At 40.2% G+C, this 22102-nt stretch overlaps 1 protein-coding gene across 2 annotated transcripts in view; it reads left to right on the top strand.

Annotated features, from left to right (window-relative positions):
• The window catches only part of LOC137425204 (endothelin-converting enzyme 2-like), a 150956-nt gene that overhangs the window by 13139 nt on the left and 115715 nt on the right, over positions 1-22102 (top strand). For both annotated transcript variants that reach the window (XM_068113386.2, XM_078776402.1), the window contains exons 2-5: positions 2778-2937; positions 9977-10192; positions 16800-16927; positions 17540-17677. In XM_068113386.2, coding sequence (XP_067969487.2) covers positions 2778-2937; positions 9977-10192; positions 16800-16927; positions 17540-17677 — 642 coding nt within the window. The remainder of the gene's footprint in view (positions 1-2777; positions 2938-9976; positions 10193-16799; positions 16928-17539; positions 17678-22102) is intronic.

Here is a 22102-nt window from a genome sequence, read left to right as displayed (position 1 = left end):
ATCATTGTTGACGTTTTTGTGACGACTGTCATCAAACGAAAAAGTAATATATATTAACGGAAAAGCAAAAGCGAATTTTTAATATATATCGACACGTTGCCGTCGGTGTCATGTTGGGCGGTGTATGATACACCATGACGCGATTTTAAAAAATATATCTCTGCATTTTCCCGCGTGTGTGGAATGTTTGTGGAAAATTAAAGATTTCAAATAAACCTATTTAAAGTGTATGCGCACATAACTAATAAAAAAAACGAAGAAATATCTCTCGGTAATTTCCTGAAACATATTTTACTTCCGGCTAATAATGTTGAATGAAATAAAAACGAAGAAATATATGTCGGCATCATTGTTGACGTTTTTGTGACGACTGTCATCAAACGAAAATGTAATATATCTTAACGGAAAAGCAAAAGCGAATTTTTAATATACTAGGGCATGCCCGTACTATATATATATCTAAAATTATATCCCCCCCCCTCTATTTACATGAAATGGTTTGGTCCAAAGCGAACGACTTGCGAGTACGGTGACAATCCCCCCCCCCTCTATTTACATGAAATGGTTTGGTCCAAAGCGAACGGCTTGCGAGTACGGTGTTTTTTATCGGACCCGTGGAATTATAGATAGTAGTTTTAATTCGTTTAAAAACATAGTTTAACGCCAACATAGTTTGCCAACGTGAAATAAATGAATACGCTCTCAAATGTGCCGTCCGAGGCAGAGTCTGTTCGGCACGTTCGGCACACGTGATAGCTCGCTGCTCTCTGATTGGTTGAATCGTTTTTTGGACATAGCTCGGTAACTACTTGTCCGATTAATATGAAACCTTGAAAAGGCACATCCTCGGGTCCCCAGCAATATACCTGGCAAGTTTAAAGTATATCGGACCCGTGGTTGTCGAGAAACAGCGGTCACAGACATACATACATACATACATACATACATACATACATACATACATACATACATACATACACACAGAGATTACTGGAATTATAGATAGATATTGACACGTTGCCGTCGGTGTCATGTTGGGCGGTGTATGATACACCATGACGCGATTTTTAAAAATATATCTCTGCATTTTCCCGCGTGTGTGGAATGTTCTCAATTATTGCTGACACCGAGTCTGAAACCGAGTCTGAAACCATCGATAAAAATGAAATCATATGGTGAGTTAGATTGGAGATAAAGGCGGGAGAGAGACTCAATGGCCTTGAAGTTACAGGCGTTTGAGAATTCATTTCGTTCTATAAACGGCAACTTTCATTGGATTTTCTTCCCGTTTTTTTTCAACCGAGTCTAAAACTATGTTAGCGACTGTGAAAAATGAAATGATATATCGAATTTGATTTGAAATAAAACTGGGAGAGAGAGCAAGATACCACGGGCCTACAAAACAGGCCTCAAAGCTATGCGAGTTAATAAAATGGTGGATATTTGTTTATAATTATATGAAGCCACTCCCAGAATGGGTGGAGCTACTCTGCAAACCGAGTAAGCCACACCCCGGACAGACACCCAACAGACAGACAGACAGACAGACAGACAGAATCATCTACGGCTATTATAATATAGATAATAATTATAAATGCTAAAAAGCATGTATCAAACATTATAACACACCCTTCTCTTTACAACAGTAGAAACTTTGTCATTGTTCGAAGGAGGGATGACCTGTGAATTGGGGAAGTTATCACAAGTAACTTTTGCTATGTTATTGTTAATTCACAACTTCTTTTTTTCAACAATTTTTTAAACAATTTTTAAACAATTTTTTAAACAAATTTTTCACAATTTTTTTTTAGTTGATAATTAACAATTAACGATTAGCTTTTGCTATGTGGTACCCCTTCCCCCCTCCTCCCTTCTTACAACCAGCTCAGGACACTTCTTCAAATTCACTGCATGAAGATACTACTTACATGTCTGATAACCACAGACGGAGATCAGAAAATGTTTTTTATTCTGAATAAAAGACAGATGGAAAAACAACTATTATCATATTGATTTATTGCCTGTACTCTTAAATGATAGTGAATGTTCATTAGACATTACCATATAAACTGTTTGATGTCACCGGCCCTTCTGAAAGAGATTCTCACTTGTTTATCTGATTTCCCAATGAAAATTTGCCATTCATGAAACCACTGCGATGTTATGGGGGTTTAGTGACAAGCAATGGTTCTGAAGCAACATACTCAAATATATGTTCATATCTTCATCTCGGGAATTGGAATTTTTTCGGGAAGTATTGGCCACAAAAGCTGATTGTTGTTGTTGTTGTTGTTGTTGTTGTTGTTGTTTTGGATAAATACCTTTTTATTCAAGATGCAGCATCTTTGGATATTGCACCAGTGAGTTGTTTTCCTCAGATCTGATTACACAGTGAAAAGCCTCGGACTGGACAAGTCAGAGGACCTGACAAGTCAGAGGACCTGACAAGTCAGAGGCACGAGGCCCACTAACTGAAATCTACTCATACAACTAATGCTTTAGTGCCCCAAATTATTCCCACCTTCTTGTGCGTCAGCCAGTTAATGTGTTGACCCAAGTCTTTACATGAACCGACTGGTCAGGTATTTGTGATTTGTTCCGGGTACTGGCGATAACATGTCTACTTCTCACACAGGACACCATAGGATATTTAACGTTTTTGATGTGAAAATGGCTAATGTGTTGAAGTTTTAAAAATGTGGAAGTGGTAGGGTTGGAAGAAGAAGCCATGATTTAATGTCCATCTTTCTCAAAGTGCAAATGTTTATGTGTTGCAGGCACCGATAATAAATGAAGGAAATTCATGGAGGTTGATTGACTTCCGGCATTTACTGGAAAGGTTTCCCTTGAAAAACTACCTGGCAGTGCTCACCGTGGTCATTGTCATTTTGTCCTGGATTGTTCTTGGTGTCAAGGTTCAAAACTGCAACAAATCATGTAAAGCAATATTTTTTTGTATGTTTTTAAACATTGATCTAAGGTTCATAGTGGACCTTGTACATACATCACATGCAAGACAATTGTACACACCATCACACGTCAATGTGAATTATGCCATCTGATGCTGGACTGAGCCATCAGTTTAGATGGGAATGCTAACTAAGCAGGCCAAATTGGACCATTCCTAGTTTTTTTGTTCCAATTTATTACTTGCAAAATCGAAGATCTTTCAAGTATATTGGTCGGTTGCGTTTGTTATTCTGTGTTTGTTTGTCCGTTTGTTTGTCTGTTTGTCAGCGGCCTACAGGTCACAATTCTAAACCAATCGTCATGAAACTTCACCAAGTTGTAGAGGTCGTCACAAATGAGAATCCCATTGATCTTGAGGTTGAAGGTCACCTGGAGGTCAAATTTCTAAAATTGCCATTTTAAATCCGATTGACTTGAAAATTGAACAGCTTTTGTATATTGAGTTAATAAATTGGGAAAACCAACTATTTTTGAGGTCAAAAGGTCAAAGGTCAACTGAAGGTCAAACTTCCAAAATCATCAGTTTTCATCGAATAATCGTCACCTTGCATCCTATTGACCCGAGCTTTTATCAAGAGTGTCAATTTTGATCTTGATGAAATGGACAATTTGCTGAATCAATTGCAACCTTTTTTCGGGGGGGAGGGGAGGGGGTGGATTTTGCAATTATCGTGCTCTGCATGATGACGTCTTCTTGTTTTTTAATTATGAGGTTTCATTAACCTCAGAATGAATGATGGATGATTCATTCATTCATTCATTTCATTAACCTCAGAACAATGTAACATACAGGAATGCCATACTTTTGCCAATTGATGGATTTCTGCTTTGATGTCTTAAAATTGATTTCGTGTTTGGTTGAACAATGGGCCGTGAATTTATGGCATGCAAAAGGTGGATTTTATTTATCTACCCTCCCCCTCCTCATATGTTCCTGCCTTCCCTCCCTACATTCCTATCTCCTTCCAACCTCTTCATTCCTCTTCTCTCCCTTCCCACCTTCTTACATTCTCCTACTTATTTTCTCTTGTCACAAATGTAAAAAAAGGGAAACTAGTAATGCAACTCCCCTCCCAAGCATCTATAATAATAAAAAAGAGATAGAGAGAGAGAGAGAGAGAGAGAGAGAGAGAGAGTGTGTGTGTGTGTGTGTGTGTGTGTGTGTGTGTGTGTGTGTGTGTGTGTGTGTTGTGTGTCAGTCGGGGGTGGGTGTGGGGGGGGGGTCCTCCATAACTCCAAAACCATGAAACGTAGCGGCTCAAAGCTTTGCATGCATACTAAGGGAACTCCAAGGGAGTGCATGAATGAAAACTGAGTGTTTGGGTAAATTTAAACACCTCTTTTGAAGATAATCAACGGGCTCATTAAATTAAAACAAAACAGGCTTTATCCTTGGTCAGCCTGCATACACATCACACTGGTCCTAATCTGCCATTTTGTTTCAGCCTACAAAAATGCCTTGCCTTAGAACAGGTCGTACCGGTTTTTGTACGATAAAGCTCTCATCATTGAATGCCTGGCATTAATAAATACGAATTGCTAATCACTTGCCAAGTCAGTTGTTTCTTAACAACTGTTTCGTTGGAGTGCTTGCTTGAGTGTCTAAACCCCTTGGTGAGGGCTGTAAAAGCTGCTTGGTAATGGAACACACTCTCTGTTTCACAATTCTCTTGCCTTTCCATTTGCTTTATTTGTCTTTTTGCTTAAATATTTGTAATGACTTTGTTGCTCAACTTTGAGTGCTATTCTTCGATATTTGTTCATTTGCACCTTTTTGTGTGATCTGCTTTCATTTAGGATGTTATTTCGTTTCATTTGGAGCTTGGAGCGATGTTATCTTGTATATAAAAGTGAATGTGACTTTTTCTTTTATTTTAAAACTTTTAAAAGTCATTTGCTGATAATTCATAACTCACACGAGCCACCACATGCCGCTGGGAAATGGTTGGCGGAGGGAGGTGGGGGTTGGTTGGGGGGGGGGGGGAGGATGGGAAGTGGTCGGGTTGGGAGGAGGCAGGGGAAAGGGTGGTAGGAGGAAGGGGAAGATGTGGGTGGAGGGAGGGGAAGGGGTGGGGTTGAGAGAGAGAGAGAGAGAGAGAGAGAGAGAGAGAGAGAGAGAGAGAAAGAGAAAGAGAAAGAGAAAGAGAAAGAAAAAAAAGAAAAGAAAGAGAGAGAGAGAGAGATAGAGATAGAGATATATACTAGGTCAGCTCGCTGCGCTCGCCTCACCAAGCGTCGATACTGAGGAGCGGGCTTATTTTAGCTGAGGATAATGACTGTACCTGAGTTGCTATGTTGTCATGATTTTCACCAATCATAATACAAACAATTACTTTGCACAAATGTATTTGTTGTGTTTGTGATATTACATTTTTATAAGCAATTTAGGTTGAAGATTTAGGTTGAATGTTTTTTTTTCAAGAAAGAGCCCCTCAGCACATACCTAGGGGAGGTGTAGGTGCAGACTGGAAGTTTGGGACGATTACACCTCACCACCAAGTAATTCAAAACACCGCACCACCACATAATTCAAAACACCTCACCACCACGTAATTCAAAATACCTCACCACCAAGTAATTCAAAACACCTCACCACCATAAAACACATAATAAAAACACCTCACCACCACGAAATTAAAAACAGCTCACCACCACGAAATTGAAAACACCTCACAGCCATCAAGCACGTAATAAAAACACCTCACCACAACGAAATTAAAAACACCTCACAGCCATAAAACACGTAATAAAAACACCTCACAGCCATCAAACACGTAATAAAAACACCTCACAGCCATAAAACACGTAATAAAAACACCTCACAGCCATAAAACACATAATAAAAACACCTCACCACCACGAAAATAAAAACACCTCACAGCCATAAAACACGTAATAAAAACACCTCACAGCCATAAAACACGAAATAAAAACACCTCATAGCCATAAAACACGAAATAAAAACACCTCACCACCACAAAATTAAAAACACCTCACAGCCATAAAACACGTAATAAAAACACCTCACCACCACGTCATTTAAAAACATCTCACCACCAAGTAATTCAAAAGACCTCACCACCACCTAATTAAAAACACTTCACCACCACCTAATTAAAAACACTTCACCACCACCTAATTAAAAACACTTCACCACCACCTAATTAAAAACACTTCACCACCAAGTAATTCAAAAGACCTCACCACCACATAATTCAAAACACCTCATCACCAACTAATTCAAAACACCTCACCACCACCTAATTAAAAACACCACCACCACGTAATTATAAATACCTCACCACCACGTAATTCAAAACACCTCACCACCACTTAATTCAAAACACCTCACCACCAAGTAATTCAAAACACCTCACCACCACATAATTAAAAACATTTCACCACCACCTAATTAAAAACACTTCACCACCACCTAATTAAAAACACTTCAACACCAAGTAATTCAAAAGACCTCACCACCATCTAATTAAAAACACTTCACCACCACCTAATTAAAAACACTTCACCACCAGCTAATTAAAAACACTTCACCACCAAGTAATTCAAAAGACCTCACCACCACATAATTCAAAACACCTCATCACCAACTAATTCAAAACACCTCACCACCACATAATTCAAAACACCTCACCACCAAGTAATTCAAAACACCTCACCACCACATAATTCAAAACACCTCACCACCAAGTAATTCAAAACACCTCACCACCACATAATTCAAAACACCTCACCACCACATAATTCAAAACACCTCACCACCAAGTAATTCAAAACACCTCACCACCACATAATTCAAAACACCTCACCACCAAGTAATTCAAAACACCTCACCACCAAGTAATTCAAAACACCTCACCACCACATAATTCAAAACACCTCACCACCAAGTAATTCAAAACACTTCACCACCACATAATTCAAAACACCTCACCACCAAGTAATTCAAACACCTCACCACCACATAATTCAAAACACCTCACCACCACATAATTCAAAACACCTCACCACCAAGTAATTCAAAACACCTCACCACCACATAATTCAAAACACCTCACCACCAAGTAATTCAAAACACCTCACCACCAAGTAATTCAAAACACCTCACCACCACATAATTCAAAACACCTCACCACCAAGTAATTCAAAACACTTCACCACCACATAATTCAAAACACCTCACCACCAAGTAATTCAAAACACCTCACCACCACATAATTCAAAACACCTCACCACCACATAATTCAAAACACCTCACCACCACCTAATTAAAAACACTTCACCACCACGTAATTATAAATACCTCACCACCACGTAATTCAAAACACCTCACCACCATGTGATTTAAAAACACCTCACCGCCATGTGATATTAAAACACCTCACCACCACATAATTCAAAATACCTCACCACCACGTGGTTCAAAACTACCACAATGTTATTAAAAACACTTCACAACCACGGAAACAAAAGTTTGAGGGAGTCGTTAAGTGACAACACAGACACTGCCCAGATGTGTATATATATAGATAAATGACTGTACCCGAGTTGTCGTTTTGTCATGGTTTAAACCAATCATAATTCAAACAATTATTTTGCACAAATGTATTTGTAATATACGTGATATCACATTTTATAAACAATTGAAGTTGGAAAAAAAAAAAATTCCCAAAAAATTCCCCCCCCAAAAAAAAAAATTGGAAAATCTTTCAAAACAAATACCCTTAGGACATACCGACGGGAGAGATATGTGCATACCAGAAGTTTGGTACGATTTCACAAAAGTTTGAGAAATTAGTTCAGTGACAACACAGGACAACACAACACAACACAACACAACACAACACAGGACAGACGCTGCACAGATATATATATATAGATATATATATGGGAGGAGGTGGGAGGAGGTGGAAGGGTGGAGGGAAAGGGGTGGGGTGAGAGTCTGGAGGGAGATGGAGTAGGGTAGGAGGAGGCAGGGGAGGGGTTGAATGAAGGAGGAGTGGAATGAGGGAGGGGAAAGGGTGGGAGGAGGGACCCGGCGTTGCCCAGCAACGCGGGGTATCTTTGCTAGAACTTAATTAATACAGTACATTGTCCCTAATTGTACTTTTAAAAAATTCTGATGAAAGCAAGGGGTTTTTGCCCCCTCAAGGGTCTAATGCTCATGGATGAGCACTCACATACATACCACGCAGACACCTACAGACAGAGACAACAGAGGACTTGACTTTTAACATATACCAAAAACAGTCTTGACCATGGAGAAGGTAACTAACTTCTTGATGCAAAATACATGGCGGTACTTTTCTCTCTTCAGTCAGCAGGGCATATTAAGGTAAACCCCCCCCCCCCCCCCCAACCTCCCACCTAATTGATATGATGCCAATGAATGGGGTTTGTCAGTGCTTTATTTTCTAAACATAGGGGCAATACCCCTGACACTCACCTGGTAGAATAAACAATATAATGCACCGACTGGGTATTTTAAACCAATTTCAGTGGTTGCTAGAACACAGGGAAGGATGTGGAATCATACGAACATAATCATAAGACTTTAAACAAATAAACAAAAAAATACCTATTTTGGGGGGCAACCCCCAAACCAACCCCCTCTGCAACCTTCTCCAACCCCATATACCACCTCAGTCCCCAATTTTTCTAATGCCTTGAACAAAAATTGGTATATCACGGGTGGTGAAGGTTGTGGTCAAGTTTCATCGAAATTGTGTGTGTAGTTTCTGAGAAGAAACTACACACAGGGGGTAGGGGAGGGGGGGGGGGGGGGTGAATTCAACCATGTTTTGTATGGCTCAGGCAGGGTCAGAATCGGACTGCCGCATGGCCTCACAGACTCAGAGTGGATGCTCTATCTGTTGTATTTACTGCACTAGAACTAGAAACACGCGCTCCCTTTGGGAGCAACATGGGGGTGATATTGGGGGAAGTGGCATATATATTTTATGGCAGGGCTAGGAATCCCCTCTATCTCCAGCAGGGGTCAGTACACCACTTGCACTGTGTGATGTCTACAGGTGAAAATTGTGGAGGGGGAAGGGAGGGTTTTTTTTTGTGCCCATGACCTTAGCCTGGGTACCCACAGCACATACGCAAACTTTGTCGCTGGAGGCTCCCAGCCGTCCGTCCGTGCGTCCTTCCGTCCATGTGTCCGTCCGTGATAGGTTTTTGGTACCGCGATAACATAAGAATGGCTGAAGGGATCTAAGTCAGGCATGGTACAAGTATGTATGCTTCATGATGCAAAGATGAACTGATTAGATTATGGGGGCAAGAGGGCAAAGGTCAAAGGTCAGAGGTCCCGTTAGCTTAAAAAAAGAAGAAGCTGTTACTGAGGTAACTTGTGAACCAGTGAAGGGATTTTGATCAAATTTGGTACAAGTATACATTCTGATGCAAATATTAACTGATTCGATTTCGGTGTCAAAGGTCATAGGTCATGTAAGATGAAAATGTGATGCTTCTGAATGGCTGAAGGGATTTAATTGAAACCTGGTACAAGTATGTATAATGACGTAATAATGTGGGCCGAGGCATATCGGTCGACGTTACAAGGCGAAGAGTGCCGTTTTATTTCTCCATGATTTTCAGACATGCACGTACACACAGATAATTGCCTTATTTTATATAGTAGGACAACAACGATGAATCTCAGAAATTAGCTTTAGCCACGTGTGCTCCTTTTATTCCAAGATGGCTCTCACTGCCTCTCGCACCCAATCGGCTCTCACATCGCTCAGGAACAGCACTCTACCGATGACCACAGGTTTACAAACACACAACACGATTCACAATGCCGGTGTGGTTTTATATGATTTGTCAATTCAAAAAAATACAATGAAAAAGTTTTTCATTTTTGTGGTATGTGTGCACAAGGGGGAAATATTTAATTATCTTCTCTTTTTATTTTCTTAAACGTCTATTGCCATGTTTGGAATACCAGAAAGTCCCATAATTGTTGCTGTTGACACAGGTGCTTCAAATTGCTCGGACTGGAATGAGAATAGTGTGAAGGCTGCAGCTACCATATTGCAGAACCTGGACCTGACGGTGGAACCTTGCTCGGATCTCTATGAGTACGCCTGTGGGAACTGGCCTCGAAAAAATTTGCCTCCCGAGGAGAAACTCCATTGGAACGTCCATGACGTTCTTTGGCACGAGAATCGCAAGGCCATCCGATATATTCTTGGTAGGCCAACATCCTATTCTCATTACTTTTATGTGAATTGTTTTGTCAAAATTCAAGCAATATGGGCGTGATCAGCTTTTTTTCCTTACATCTACTTATTTGTATGAACGAGAAACACATCAGTAAAACATTATATGGAAAACTTCCTCTGGGAGCAACTTGTGAGGAGGGGTGGAGGTTCGTGGGGCAGATTAATTTTGTGCCTCCCTCTCTCAGGGAGGGGTCAGTAAACAATGTACACATTGATAATGATGATGATTATGGAGTATTAAACTCATAGATGTGTAAGTGTATGTGGCATGCCATATTGAGGTCTTCATGAACAGAACCGACTCGGATATTGATGTCAGCCGATTGATTCCTGTGTAGAAGCAATGAATGGTGCATTTTGGAATCATATTTTGTGTAACGTCTATATTGCAGTCAAATTGTGGTGGGCAATTCGTTCAGTTGTAGCAACAACAAATGAAAGGATAGTGGAAAGTTTAATAATGTATCCCCACACAGCCAGAAACTGCTCAAGATTGCGAAAGAAACGGAGGAAGTTGGCGTCTTGCTCTCTTGCTTTCTTGCTCTCCAACTCGGCCAGCCGCCTTACTTGGATGATCCGAGTAGCATGGCAGCACTTTGTTCTTGGCATATGCTGGGAAGTAAAAAAAAAAAAGGCTGTAAACATTTGGAAAAAATTGGGAAGTTGAAACAAATGGCTTTGCAGGAAATATAGTTGGAGTGGAGTTATCAGAAATCGATAAAAGGAAATTATTTCCATCTCCTTTATGCTCTTCCCATAAAGTTCCCAGAGTGACAGTTTATCGGCAGGTCGGGATTTGTTTGTTCATTCTGTTTGTAATTTGAAACCATTTTAAAACAGATGGCTTATCGCAATATAAGTTAACAAACTGCAGATTCTGCAAGACTGCAGAAACTAACAAACTGAACATAACAAACTGCAGATAACAAACTGAAGAATCTGCAAACTGCAGATTGAATAACAAACTGTTATTGACTAATGAAGGGAAGAAAAGTCTCTCCATTCACAATTACCTCATTTTTGGTATGATACCAATTTGTTTGGACTTGGAATCTTAAATACAAATTAATGATGAAGTAGAATTTGGAAAGGAAGCCACTGTTAAAAATGTTCAATTACGTCTCTTTGTTACTGGAATAATTTTTATTTCCCTTTGCTGTTGGATTTTTATACAGCGTAGCCCATAGGGCAAAGCCGTCTAGAAAAGTGTTTGTCCGTCTGTATGTATGTATGTATGTATGTATGTATGTATGTATGTATGTATGTCCCCTCAAACATATACCAATCAGAGCTGAGGATCTGGTCACATGACAGGGTGATGTGATTACGTATGACGTCATTACGGCGGTATAGCAGCTGACTCTCCACACACCGCCATTTTGATTTATATGCCGTTCATGCCGAACATATCGCCGAACCTGTCATATATCACAATCGCCATGCTCTACCTTTAAGTTTTTCATTCAGTGTGAAATACAAACAAACCGATATTAAAATGACCATCAAATATCGAAAGCATCGGCGTTACGTCTCTTCCAACAAAACGGTACGTACCCAACCCTTGTGGGGTATAATCTAGATTACAGTAGATCTTCCCTCAGTTCTGTCAGTAAAACTTACCTCATGGATGTCTGGATTCCTCCAAATTTCTTTGTTTAATGTTATAAACAGCATTAGCGACTGTTTAAAAAGCTAATCATACGTGTTTGTGGTTTATAATATTTTACAAGCCCGGCTACGCCGCTGTTGGACTTTTGGTGTTGTTTTTAAGTTGAATTGTTTGCCCTTGTACTGTCTTGTAAATATAATCATTGGCTATACTGAATCTGGATTGAGAAAGTAATGGAGGGTGGGGGGTGATACTATAACCATTTCAACAAAAGTAGGGGAGGGATAATTTAACAGTTTTCCAAAAAATTGGGAGGGTTGGAGGTTAAGGCAGGGGGGTGAGGGGTTGGGGTGGGGGGGTGGAGGGGAAAGTTGGAGGTGGTATGACCGCCAATGTCCCGAACAAGTCCCAATGGCTGACCCATACACCAGGGCATTCAGCTGCTTTGGGTGCCCATGGCTCTGTGTAGTGTGGGGCAAAATTACTTGTTTGGGCGAATAAGTGGGCTGTTCTTTCTCAAGTGACATTTTTGTTTACGTCATGCTGCTGGCCAAAATTAACTAACTGTAAATGACCTTTGTATAGAGGGGCCTCCTTTTGTAATAAATTTATGAAAAAAATCAACCCCGTGTGACTTTAGCATATGGCAGACCAGATAGTTTTCCAGGTCATGCACAGTGTCCCTTTTGTATTTAGGCTCCCAGACTTGTCACACACAAGAGATGAATAGTCTCGCTTATTATGTTCAAACATATATGAATATTTCCCCAAGTCCTCATTTTGTGACATCATACACTCTTCATAAAACATTAAGGAACTAGAATGGCACTTGGTAGAGTTCACCAGGCTGAACAGTTTAGGTTTTGTATCCCACTGATAGGCCGGATCTGCATCTGGACCTTAACCAAAATTGAATCAGCTTGTTCTTATCATCTACCCAACTCATCCATCAAGTTTCATCTGAATCTGTCCACAACATTGTGAAATATCATACTATACCTTATATAGTTTGTGGCCCTATCACTCAATGGTAAAGAATCACGTAAAAAAACTAGAACGGTATTCGTGGGAGTGCATAGTCTCGCCTCGCGCACTCATTCTCAACAAAAATACCATTGTTAACTGAATACATTACTATTATGGACCATATACCTATATCGTCCATGCATCCTATTACAGTGGCCTGCAAAAGTATTCACCCCCTACCAATAATGCCATATTTAGACGAATTACAAATTATGTAGAAACAGCTTTTCCAAATTAACTTTTTTATTCATAACTGAAGAGATCAAACTAATATAAGCACTGTTATAGTTGAAGGAGGTTACATGTCAGGAATACCTGCAAAAAACATGTACAAAACAAAATTCACTGGTTGTAAAAGTATTCAGTCCCTTAGGTCAGTACTTGGTGGAAGAACCTTTTGCAGCAATGACTGCGATGAGTCTTTTTGGATCAGTCTCTACTAGCTTTGCATGATAACCCCATCCTTCAGATAGGCAGGCAGCTGCCTCTTCCCTATTGAGACCCTGAAAGAATCACAAGCTGGTCAAGCACTTGGAATATGTCTTTCAATTCTAACAAATCTTAAACTCTTTCACTCTCTCTCTCTCCGAATGGACCATCTGGCAAACCCTCCTATCTACTTTCCAAACAATACTCTTGAGGAAGTTCAGTCATTAAGACTCTTGGATCTCACTATAAGCCATGATCTTTCTCAGGCAAACCACATTTCAAAGTTGGCTCCCAAAGCCAGCTGTCGACTGGGTATCCTCCATCGTGCAAAGACCTTCCTTGGCACACCAGAACTCTTATCCACCGACAAGTCCTTCACACACAGCTTGATAAAGTGCTGCTTTCCGCTCTAGTCTGGTGCCCCCGCCTCTCACCTTACCCATCTTGACGCTGTGGAAATCAAGGCTTTCAAGATCATTAGAATCTCCTGCGATGAAGCTGAGTCGATGGGCCTATCGATTTCCCATGGCAGACAGGTCGATGGTTTCTGTCTTCTACCACCTTCTGGTCTAGCACCCTCTGCTCTTTTCATGCTTTGTCCCCCAAAGGTTTCTACAGGGTGCAACCGCAGTGTGCAACCGCAACCGCACTCCACCAACAACCCTCTTTGAGTGACACTCCCAAAATCCAGAATCACTGCTCACCTCCCCTCATTCATCCTTTTTCAAACGACCCGTGGAACCAACTTCCACATTCTATTCAATCCCTTTCTTCCCTCCAGGTCTCCAAGGTGTTCACCACCACCTCAGGTCACGCCCCCCACCCCCATCCAAAACCATGATCCTTTCTAACCCAGTCCCTCTCCACTCCACTCCCGGACCCCTAAGCCCATCTCTTTCCAAACTTCCATTTTTTCTTCCCGAGAGTTTGCTTCTGTATCCATCCTGTGCACCCCCTGTGTCCTCCACTATACCTCATTCTTCCCCACATCCATTATTTGTCCATATCTCCCTCTATTTTGTCTCTCAACCCTGCTGTTGCTATGTTCCCACCCCCCCCCCCTCCTCTCTTTGTACTGTTCCTTTTGTTCTGTGCCTCCTGGATCCGTTCTGTGTTCTAGCTCATCCACAATGACTATTGTTTACATTATACTATAACACTATTGATTTATACTATTTATACCATTTTTGGTCATTTGCTTTATACCGTGTACCCCTCCCTCCTCCCCCAGCCCTCCCCCTTCCACAGATCTACCGACGTCCCTATTCTCTACTGTTGTTGTGCTTGTGTGCTTCCCCTCTCTCCCCCCCTCTTGTCTCCCGCTCCCTTCATTGCATGTTTTATGTGTCTGTGCATGTTTTCATGTTCAATGTGCCAGCTCTTACACGAGCCTCGATTCTGTATACAAAAACTAAACAAAAACAAAACACAGATAATTGGGGAATTTTAGAAGAATTTGTCCAACTTCCAGGAGTTTGATTCATTATTTTTGTTTAAGCTATAACATCCAGTTTTTAATTTACTCTGTACCACGATGCAGCAGTATGTCAGCAAATGATATTTCACACACTTCTTATTATAATTCCCCACTTTCACGCAAAAGTAAAAATCTAGGTCGGAGGTGGCCATCCTAAATTAGTAGTATGTTTCCAGGCACGCCAAGTACAACAACCACTTTTCAACTTATTTCATCCAGCGGTTTAGGAGTACATAAACTTTAGCATGTATGTAAATTGGCTAAGTAGTGTTTTTGATTCTACAAGGTTTTCTTAGAGATACTATTATAATACTGTAAACCGCTGTGTCTTTTAATACACTCCTACCATCGCAAGCAGTGATTCACAATACAAATTTACATATGGAATTTGTGACACCCCAAGCACGATCACCAAATGTGAACTCATTCCATCAAGTGGTTTAGGAGTACATACAATTCAAACACACAAACCAACACGCAAGCACACACCCACAAACACGCAAGCACACACCCACAAACACGCAAGCACACACCCACAAGCAAAATTATATAGTGTATGGCATGAAGAGCATAATTTATAACAGTAACTGACAACAAATCAGGTAAAGAATTTCAACTATGATCGCTGATTGCAATTTCTTTCAGCTCAATTTAATGAGCTGTCGCTTCGAGTTTGTCTTATTCTTTCTTCTGGGGAAAATACGCTTGCTCATTACAGCACTTTATTTACCGTGAATGACATTCTCGTCTTGTGTGTATTATAAGGACGAACAAATTAACTCGACTGTTTTTTCTTTTCTTTGGTACCATATCTCATGTGATATTAATTTGTATCCAGAGTCGAGGCTCGCGGAGGAGCTAGAAAACAGAACAAAGGAAGTAGAACACAAATACACACCAAATAATAATGATAATATTAATAATAATAATTAATAATAACAATAATAATAATTAATCGCAATAATAAAAATAATTAATCAAAAATATTAATGAATCACAATGATAATAATTAATCCTAATAGTAATTATAATAATAATAATAATAATAATATATCAAAATAATAATAATTAATAATAAGAATAATAATTAATAAAAATGATCAATAATAATAAATCAGAATAATAATCGTAAAATATTTATCGTGTTTTTTTTTCATGCAAACGCATCACAGATAAGAAAACGGTTTAATTGGAGACGTGTATGTATGGAATGGGGTCAAAGGGTTACTTCCCTCCAACCGGGAAACAACTGACTTGAACTGGCGAAACTTGGCGCAGACGTCGGACCGTTTCTTTGTGGTTATCAGCCAACCTCCCACATTTTTCTTGGTAGTGGGCGAGGTTCCTGATTCGATTGGAATGGAATTTTTGTTTTCTCTGACATTTTTATCTGAAAGGGAAAATCGTTTCTTCACCTCCCTTTGTTGTTACGCCCGCTATGTAATGGGAAGAAGCAAGAAGCTGACGTTTGGGTCGTTAACCCTTCGTTAACGAAAAGAGCCACTCTCCTTCATGAAGACTAATACATTTTATTTTGACACGTTGGTCTAAATCAAATAAAACATTTACTTTACCAAGCTCCCAAAATTGGGATAAAGTACAAAAAATACAACCCAACCCACTGGAGATGGAAACCCCCCCAAAAAACATATATATATATATTTATATACACAACAGCTCAGATATCCAATGTATTGAGCACAGACTGGCCTTTAACTGCTAATTGTTGCACACCATAGTACTCACATGCTTCCTTGTCCTTGGTTTGATTTGATAACAAGTGGAGTTTAATCTGGTTAAAAACTAGCATCTGGAGCAACACCAGGAGGGGACTCTGCTTTGTAAAACACACCATCCAATGGAGGGTTTATCATTAATTATGGGTAATGTGATGAGATGTTCTTGAATACCATTTGAACATGACCAGTTTTCTGGTGTTCGAGTGTTGCAACGTGAAGGATGGCACGAATGGCTCTTTCCTTTGTACGGATTTCTTTGTGACTTTTGTGTTGCATCCTGGTCCTTTGTGTTACAGAGACGGCAGTTCTTAATCATGATGAAAGTGAAGCCGAACGCAAGGCAATGCGCTTCTACCGTGGCTGTGTAAATGAATCTCAGCTGGCGGACCGTGGAGTTGAACCTCTCCAGGCCTTCTTTAAACAAGTATATCTCTAATTCATTTCTGTTCAGTTAATTGCACACTAAATAGGCAATGCATCGTTAGAGAATCTATGCGGCTTGCTTTGTACACTCTCTGGCTAGAAATATAAAAATAAACCTTGTAATTGATGCAAATTAACCAATCTCAAAGGTATGCAAGTGAGCATCAGACAAAATTGATATTGGATTTAATGCCACCAATTTTGTATCACATTTGGATGCAAAATGTGCACTGTGAACTGAGATACGCTTTGAATTCGTTATCTTTTGTTGGTAAGTCTGGCCCTGAATAATAGGAGGCAGTTTTTTTTAGTGTACTGCTAACTCCACAGTGATCAATTACCCTTTCGCTTATAATTTACACCATGATGTTATTTGGATGGGATCCGCTATAGGCTGTTCATCTTGTTAGTGAGTGGCATCACTGATTATGTGAGTGACATCGCTCATTTTCCGGCTCACTCAGATCACGATATTGCATCAGTTGGGATTCAAAGTATTAATAACACATTTGGTGATCATCCTCCTGGTTTTGTGGAATAAGGGAAAAATTGTTGGTATTGTCAAAGTTGAAACGTGCTGTGACGGCAGTTTCCTGGGCATGTGTGTTTGCAGATGAATCTTTTGACATATTCAACGTCTTACACAACTCAGGCCCTCACCGAGATTTTGGCTCGGAATATGATGTCTCTGCCACTGTTCAGGCTTCGGACCTCACTGACGCAACGGCATTGCCTCATCAGTGCTCTACATGTGGGTTTGTCCTCCATGGCCTTTGATCTTCTTCCCAATTTTCCCACCCTCTTTCCCATCTCTTGTTTTCCCCATTTCCTCCTCCTCTTCACTATTTCCTCCTCTGCTTCACCATTTCCTCTCCTCTTCACCATTTCCTCTTCTTCCTCCACCTTTCCCCTTCTTCCCTTAATTATTTTTGTCAACTTGCACCTTTTTGTCTTCTCTCTTTTTGGATTCAAAACAACTTCCCTCCATTCACCACAATGTTGTCTGTAGATCTTCTTTTAATTTTTGGAAACATGCCTGTATTCTTTGTATCCACTTGCCAGAAGACAGAAATTGTCTTTGGATGTGTCCCTTTCATTGTTTGTTGTGAATCTTGTTGTTCCACATTGCCCTCGATGAGAAATCTATACTATAAAATTGAATTTGTAAATATATACTAGGCATTTTTACCCATTGCTTTATTGGTATAGATATACAGTACAGTATTTGTTTGTTTTTTATGCTTCAAAAACTAAAAAAAACTGCTCAACTAAATCCAACCAAATTTTACACGTTGCTTTTGCACCCAAGTATGGTTTTTGTGTGGGGTAGCATATCTGGGGTAGGGAGTTCAGGGTGGAGGGAAGACGCCAATTCTCCCTATGGACATGTGTATTGTATTGTATACGACCACTTGGTGGTAGCCCGTATTACACATCTTCTACTATAAAATATAAAATATATAAGTCACCAAAAAAGAAAGTTTAAACGATTTGATAATATGCATTACGGTGATGTTGAAATCGGAGTTAAAATAATTCGAAATTTTAAAAATGTTTAATTTCATTCATTTTAAGTGGAGGTTCAAAGCAAAGTATCCAACCAAGACGGAGCTTCGCAGTGAAGCGGGAGTGATTTTTGCTAGCACCATATATAAGCGGCATGGTTGGCTGACGAAGGTGGTGTTACTTGACTTCCAAGCAGATGGAAGATGACATTAGGCAAATGATAGGGTGAATAGAGCACAATGTTTGTGAAGACTACCATGCTGATGGATTTTCTATTAAATCTTTCAGCAAAGCAACGGGTATAAACGCCTAGACGGTGTGTGCCATTATACGGTGCGTGTGTGTGTGTGTATATATATACATATATATATACACAGTAGATATATACAGTATATATATACTTTTCTGACCCCTTTTGTTATTTTGGCCTATAATCCAAATTTTCCATTATTAATCTTACTTCGTTTGTTCATATGCAGCATGTGGCTATGGCATTGAATCAGTTTTTTCAGGGGTGCGGCAGTTCTGCTTTTCAGTGCTCCATGTAAGTTAGAGCAGGAATTTGTTGTTTAGCCAGGGTGCCAGCGATAACTTGCTTATTCTTCACAAAGGACACCATGGGATTTTACCATCCACCAACTAATGCTGGCAGATGGCACACACATTGACGTATCACTTGGCATGCGAAACACCAGAATTACTTTATAGGTTGAGATTCAAACCCAGGCTAAACAGGACAGCGGTGAGTGTGCATACCTCTAGGGTTTAAGCTATCCTGCCAGCCCACATGCATCTTGTACTAAAATGGGATGTTGTCAATTTTTAGCAAAGGTGTCAGCATAAAATATATCCATGAATCCGGTGGTGATGCAGGCAGCCGTATATAGCGAAGATGGGCCCTCATGTTCTACAGTAGAGAAATGGATGGCTAGCTTTGCGCTTGAACACATGTCCCTTGAAGATAACTCCAGTTCAGAGTAGCCGGTAGATGTGACCGATTCACCACCAATAACCAATTGACTGGAGCAACCAAGACATTTTATTTTAACGGCATAGACACTTTGAAGAACAAATTGAGCAATTGTACTGAAATGCAGAGATGTATTGGAAATGAATGAAGTTGGAATGTCTTGGACTATTGTGAGTATCTCATCCCAATAATTTTGTGAATGCCCCTTGTTTGTGAATGTTCCCTGAAATAACATTTTGGTGGCGAAGTAGGATTAGAATAAATGAAATGACTCGTGTGAAAATGCAGAAACCAAAATTCATCCATTCTTGTTGGGCACCAATTTCTGTTTGTGCGTTAACATGTTGATCATGAATCATTAGTAACCTTGTATTAGCATATTATTACCTACGTCACCAAAGGTGGATGGACGTTATGTTTTCACCCCTGTCTGTCTGTCTGTCTGTCTGTCCATTTGTGAACAATATATCTCAAAAAGTTGTGGACTGATTCGGACGAAATTTGGCAGAGATGTAGCGAATGTGACAAGGACGAAATGATTAGATTTTGGTGAAGATCCGGATTCGGATCCGGCTACTAGAATTTTAAAAGTGATTCTTCATCATTGGGGGATAGGGCCAAAAACGATACATAGCAGGATATCTCAAAAAGTTGTGGACAGATTTGGACGAAACTTGGTGGATCGGTTGGGTGTCTGACAAGGAGGATTCGATTCAATTTTGGTGAAGTTCTGAATATGGATTCGGATATTTGAGAGTTATTAAAGTTTTAAAGTTATTCTTCACCATTGGGAGTTAGGGTTAAAAACGGTACATAGCAGGATATCTCAAAAAGTTATGGATGGATTTGGACGAAACTTGGTGGACAGGTTGTGTGTGTGATGAGGAAGAATCTATTCAATTTTGGTGAAGATCCGGATGCGGATCCAGCTAGTAGAAGTTTTTAAGTGATTCTTCACCATTTAGTGATATGGCCAAAAACGAGGGGTAGATCAGGGTACGAAAAACTTGACCTATGGTAATTCCTGAGATTGATTTTGATTAAATGTGATTCTGTATTGTGATTTTCTGGTCTACTCTGAGATACAAAACGTAAACTGCTCACCAGACGGAGGTATGCTCTCTACTAAGTGCCGTTCTAGTTTGAGACCAATGTTTTTGTCTTTCCCCTTCCTGCAACCTCCATACCATTGCTGCTGCTGTTGTTTTTATTTTTGTTCACAATGGCTCTTATGTCCCAAATTCTGGTGGGGGAGTTGCATTATTATTATTTTTATGTGTTGTTGGTGTTGGTACTCGTACCTCTTTAACCAGCCATGGCATTGCAGCAAAGGAATTATGTGACTGCATGGGCCTTACCCAATCCGTGAAATTTCTGACCCAGCTTTCTCACAATGGCACGTTCCTCCCTTCTGGACTTGGTAATGATGATTTTTCTACGAATGTCTCTTGTTCTTTTTCTGCTCCATAGTTTCATCTGATCATGTGCTTGTGTGAGTCAACAGCTCCCTTGCTTTTGTCATCGAGCTGCCTCAGCGCTGTATAGTCTGGCAGTTCACCCAAGTTGACTGGCAGGGACTGCAAGTTGCCCTCTCATGTCAAGACTGATCCTTCATTTCCACCTCTCCTGATATTAATACTGCTAGGGAATCATTCCACACAAACTTGATCATACCTATCCTCTCGTTCCCGGCACACAGAATCCGGTGGTGATGCAGGTGCTTTCAAACAACTTGTTTTCGCTTCCTGGAAGGAAAATCTAACTGAAGGCAACATCACATCATTCTACAAAGCCTGCAAAAAAATGTGTGTCCACTATCAGGAGAGCCAGGAAATAGCATCTGGCCAATCTCAAGGCGGAACTCTCAAACTTGTCTCCTTATTCAAAGTGAATGCTCCCCTCCATCTCTTCCCTCCATACATACGGCACCACAGCTTACTCTGCCCATGAGAAGGCCGAATGTCTCTTGTGTGTTTGCTTCCAAATATTGTGTTCCCAACCCCTCACTCCCTTCACTGACACTACATTCTCGTATCCAACTGCTCCTGGATGTGTCTTTCTCACTTGGCAAGGTGCGGTGTTTTCTGACAAACCTTAACTCCGATTCTGCGACAGGTGCAGATGGCATCAGTGCAGGTGTCCTAAAAACATGCTGTGCTGCTCTTGTCATACTCGATCATTATCTCTGGTTCATTTTCCATCTGCCTGGAAGTTAGTCAACATCACTGCAATACACAAACATGGTGCAAAAACTGATTATCTTAATCAAATAACTGACCAAATACAGCACTGAAGTATCAAAAGGACAAAGATGGAGTCATCAGGAGGAACCTGGATAGGATTCGTGTTTCAGCTGTTACTCCTCTATCCTTAAACCCATCCAGGTGAACCTTTCACAAAAACTATTTGCAAGATTCATACCCTTCATAGACAATAAACGAGAAGGAAAGAAAGAAGCGATGGAGGACAAATAAACAATTAAATCATGCATAACACACACACACACACACACACACACACACACACACACACACACACACACACACACTTACACACACCTCACATCATTCCACAAAGGCCGATTAGCTACATGCCTATTAATTTGATCCCAATTACAAGCAATCTCATGGAATCTATCAATCATTGCAGTTGACATCAAATCCTTTCTTTTCTCCAACTAGAAACATCCACTCCCTTTGA

The sequence above is a fragment of the Myxine glutinosa genome, chromosome 4 (assembly GCF_964187855.1).
Source record: "Myxine glutinosa chromosome 4, kmMyxGlut1.1, whole genome shotgun sequence".
Classification (NCBI taxonomy): Eukaryota; Metazoa; Chordata; class Myxini; order Myxiniformes; family Myxinidae; genus Myxine; species Myxine glutinosa.
This window is presented reverse-complemented; position numbering and strand designations above follow the sequence as displayed.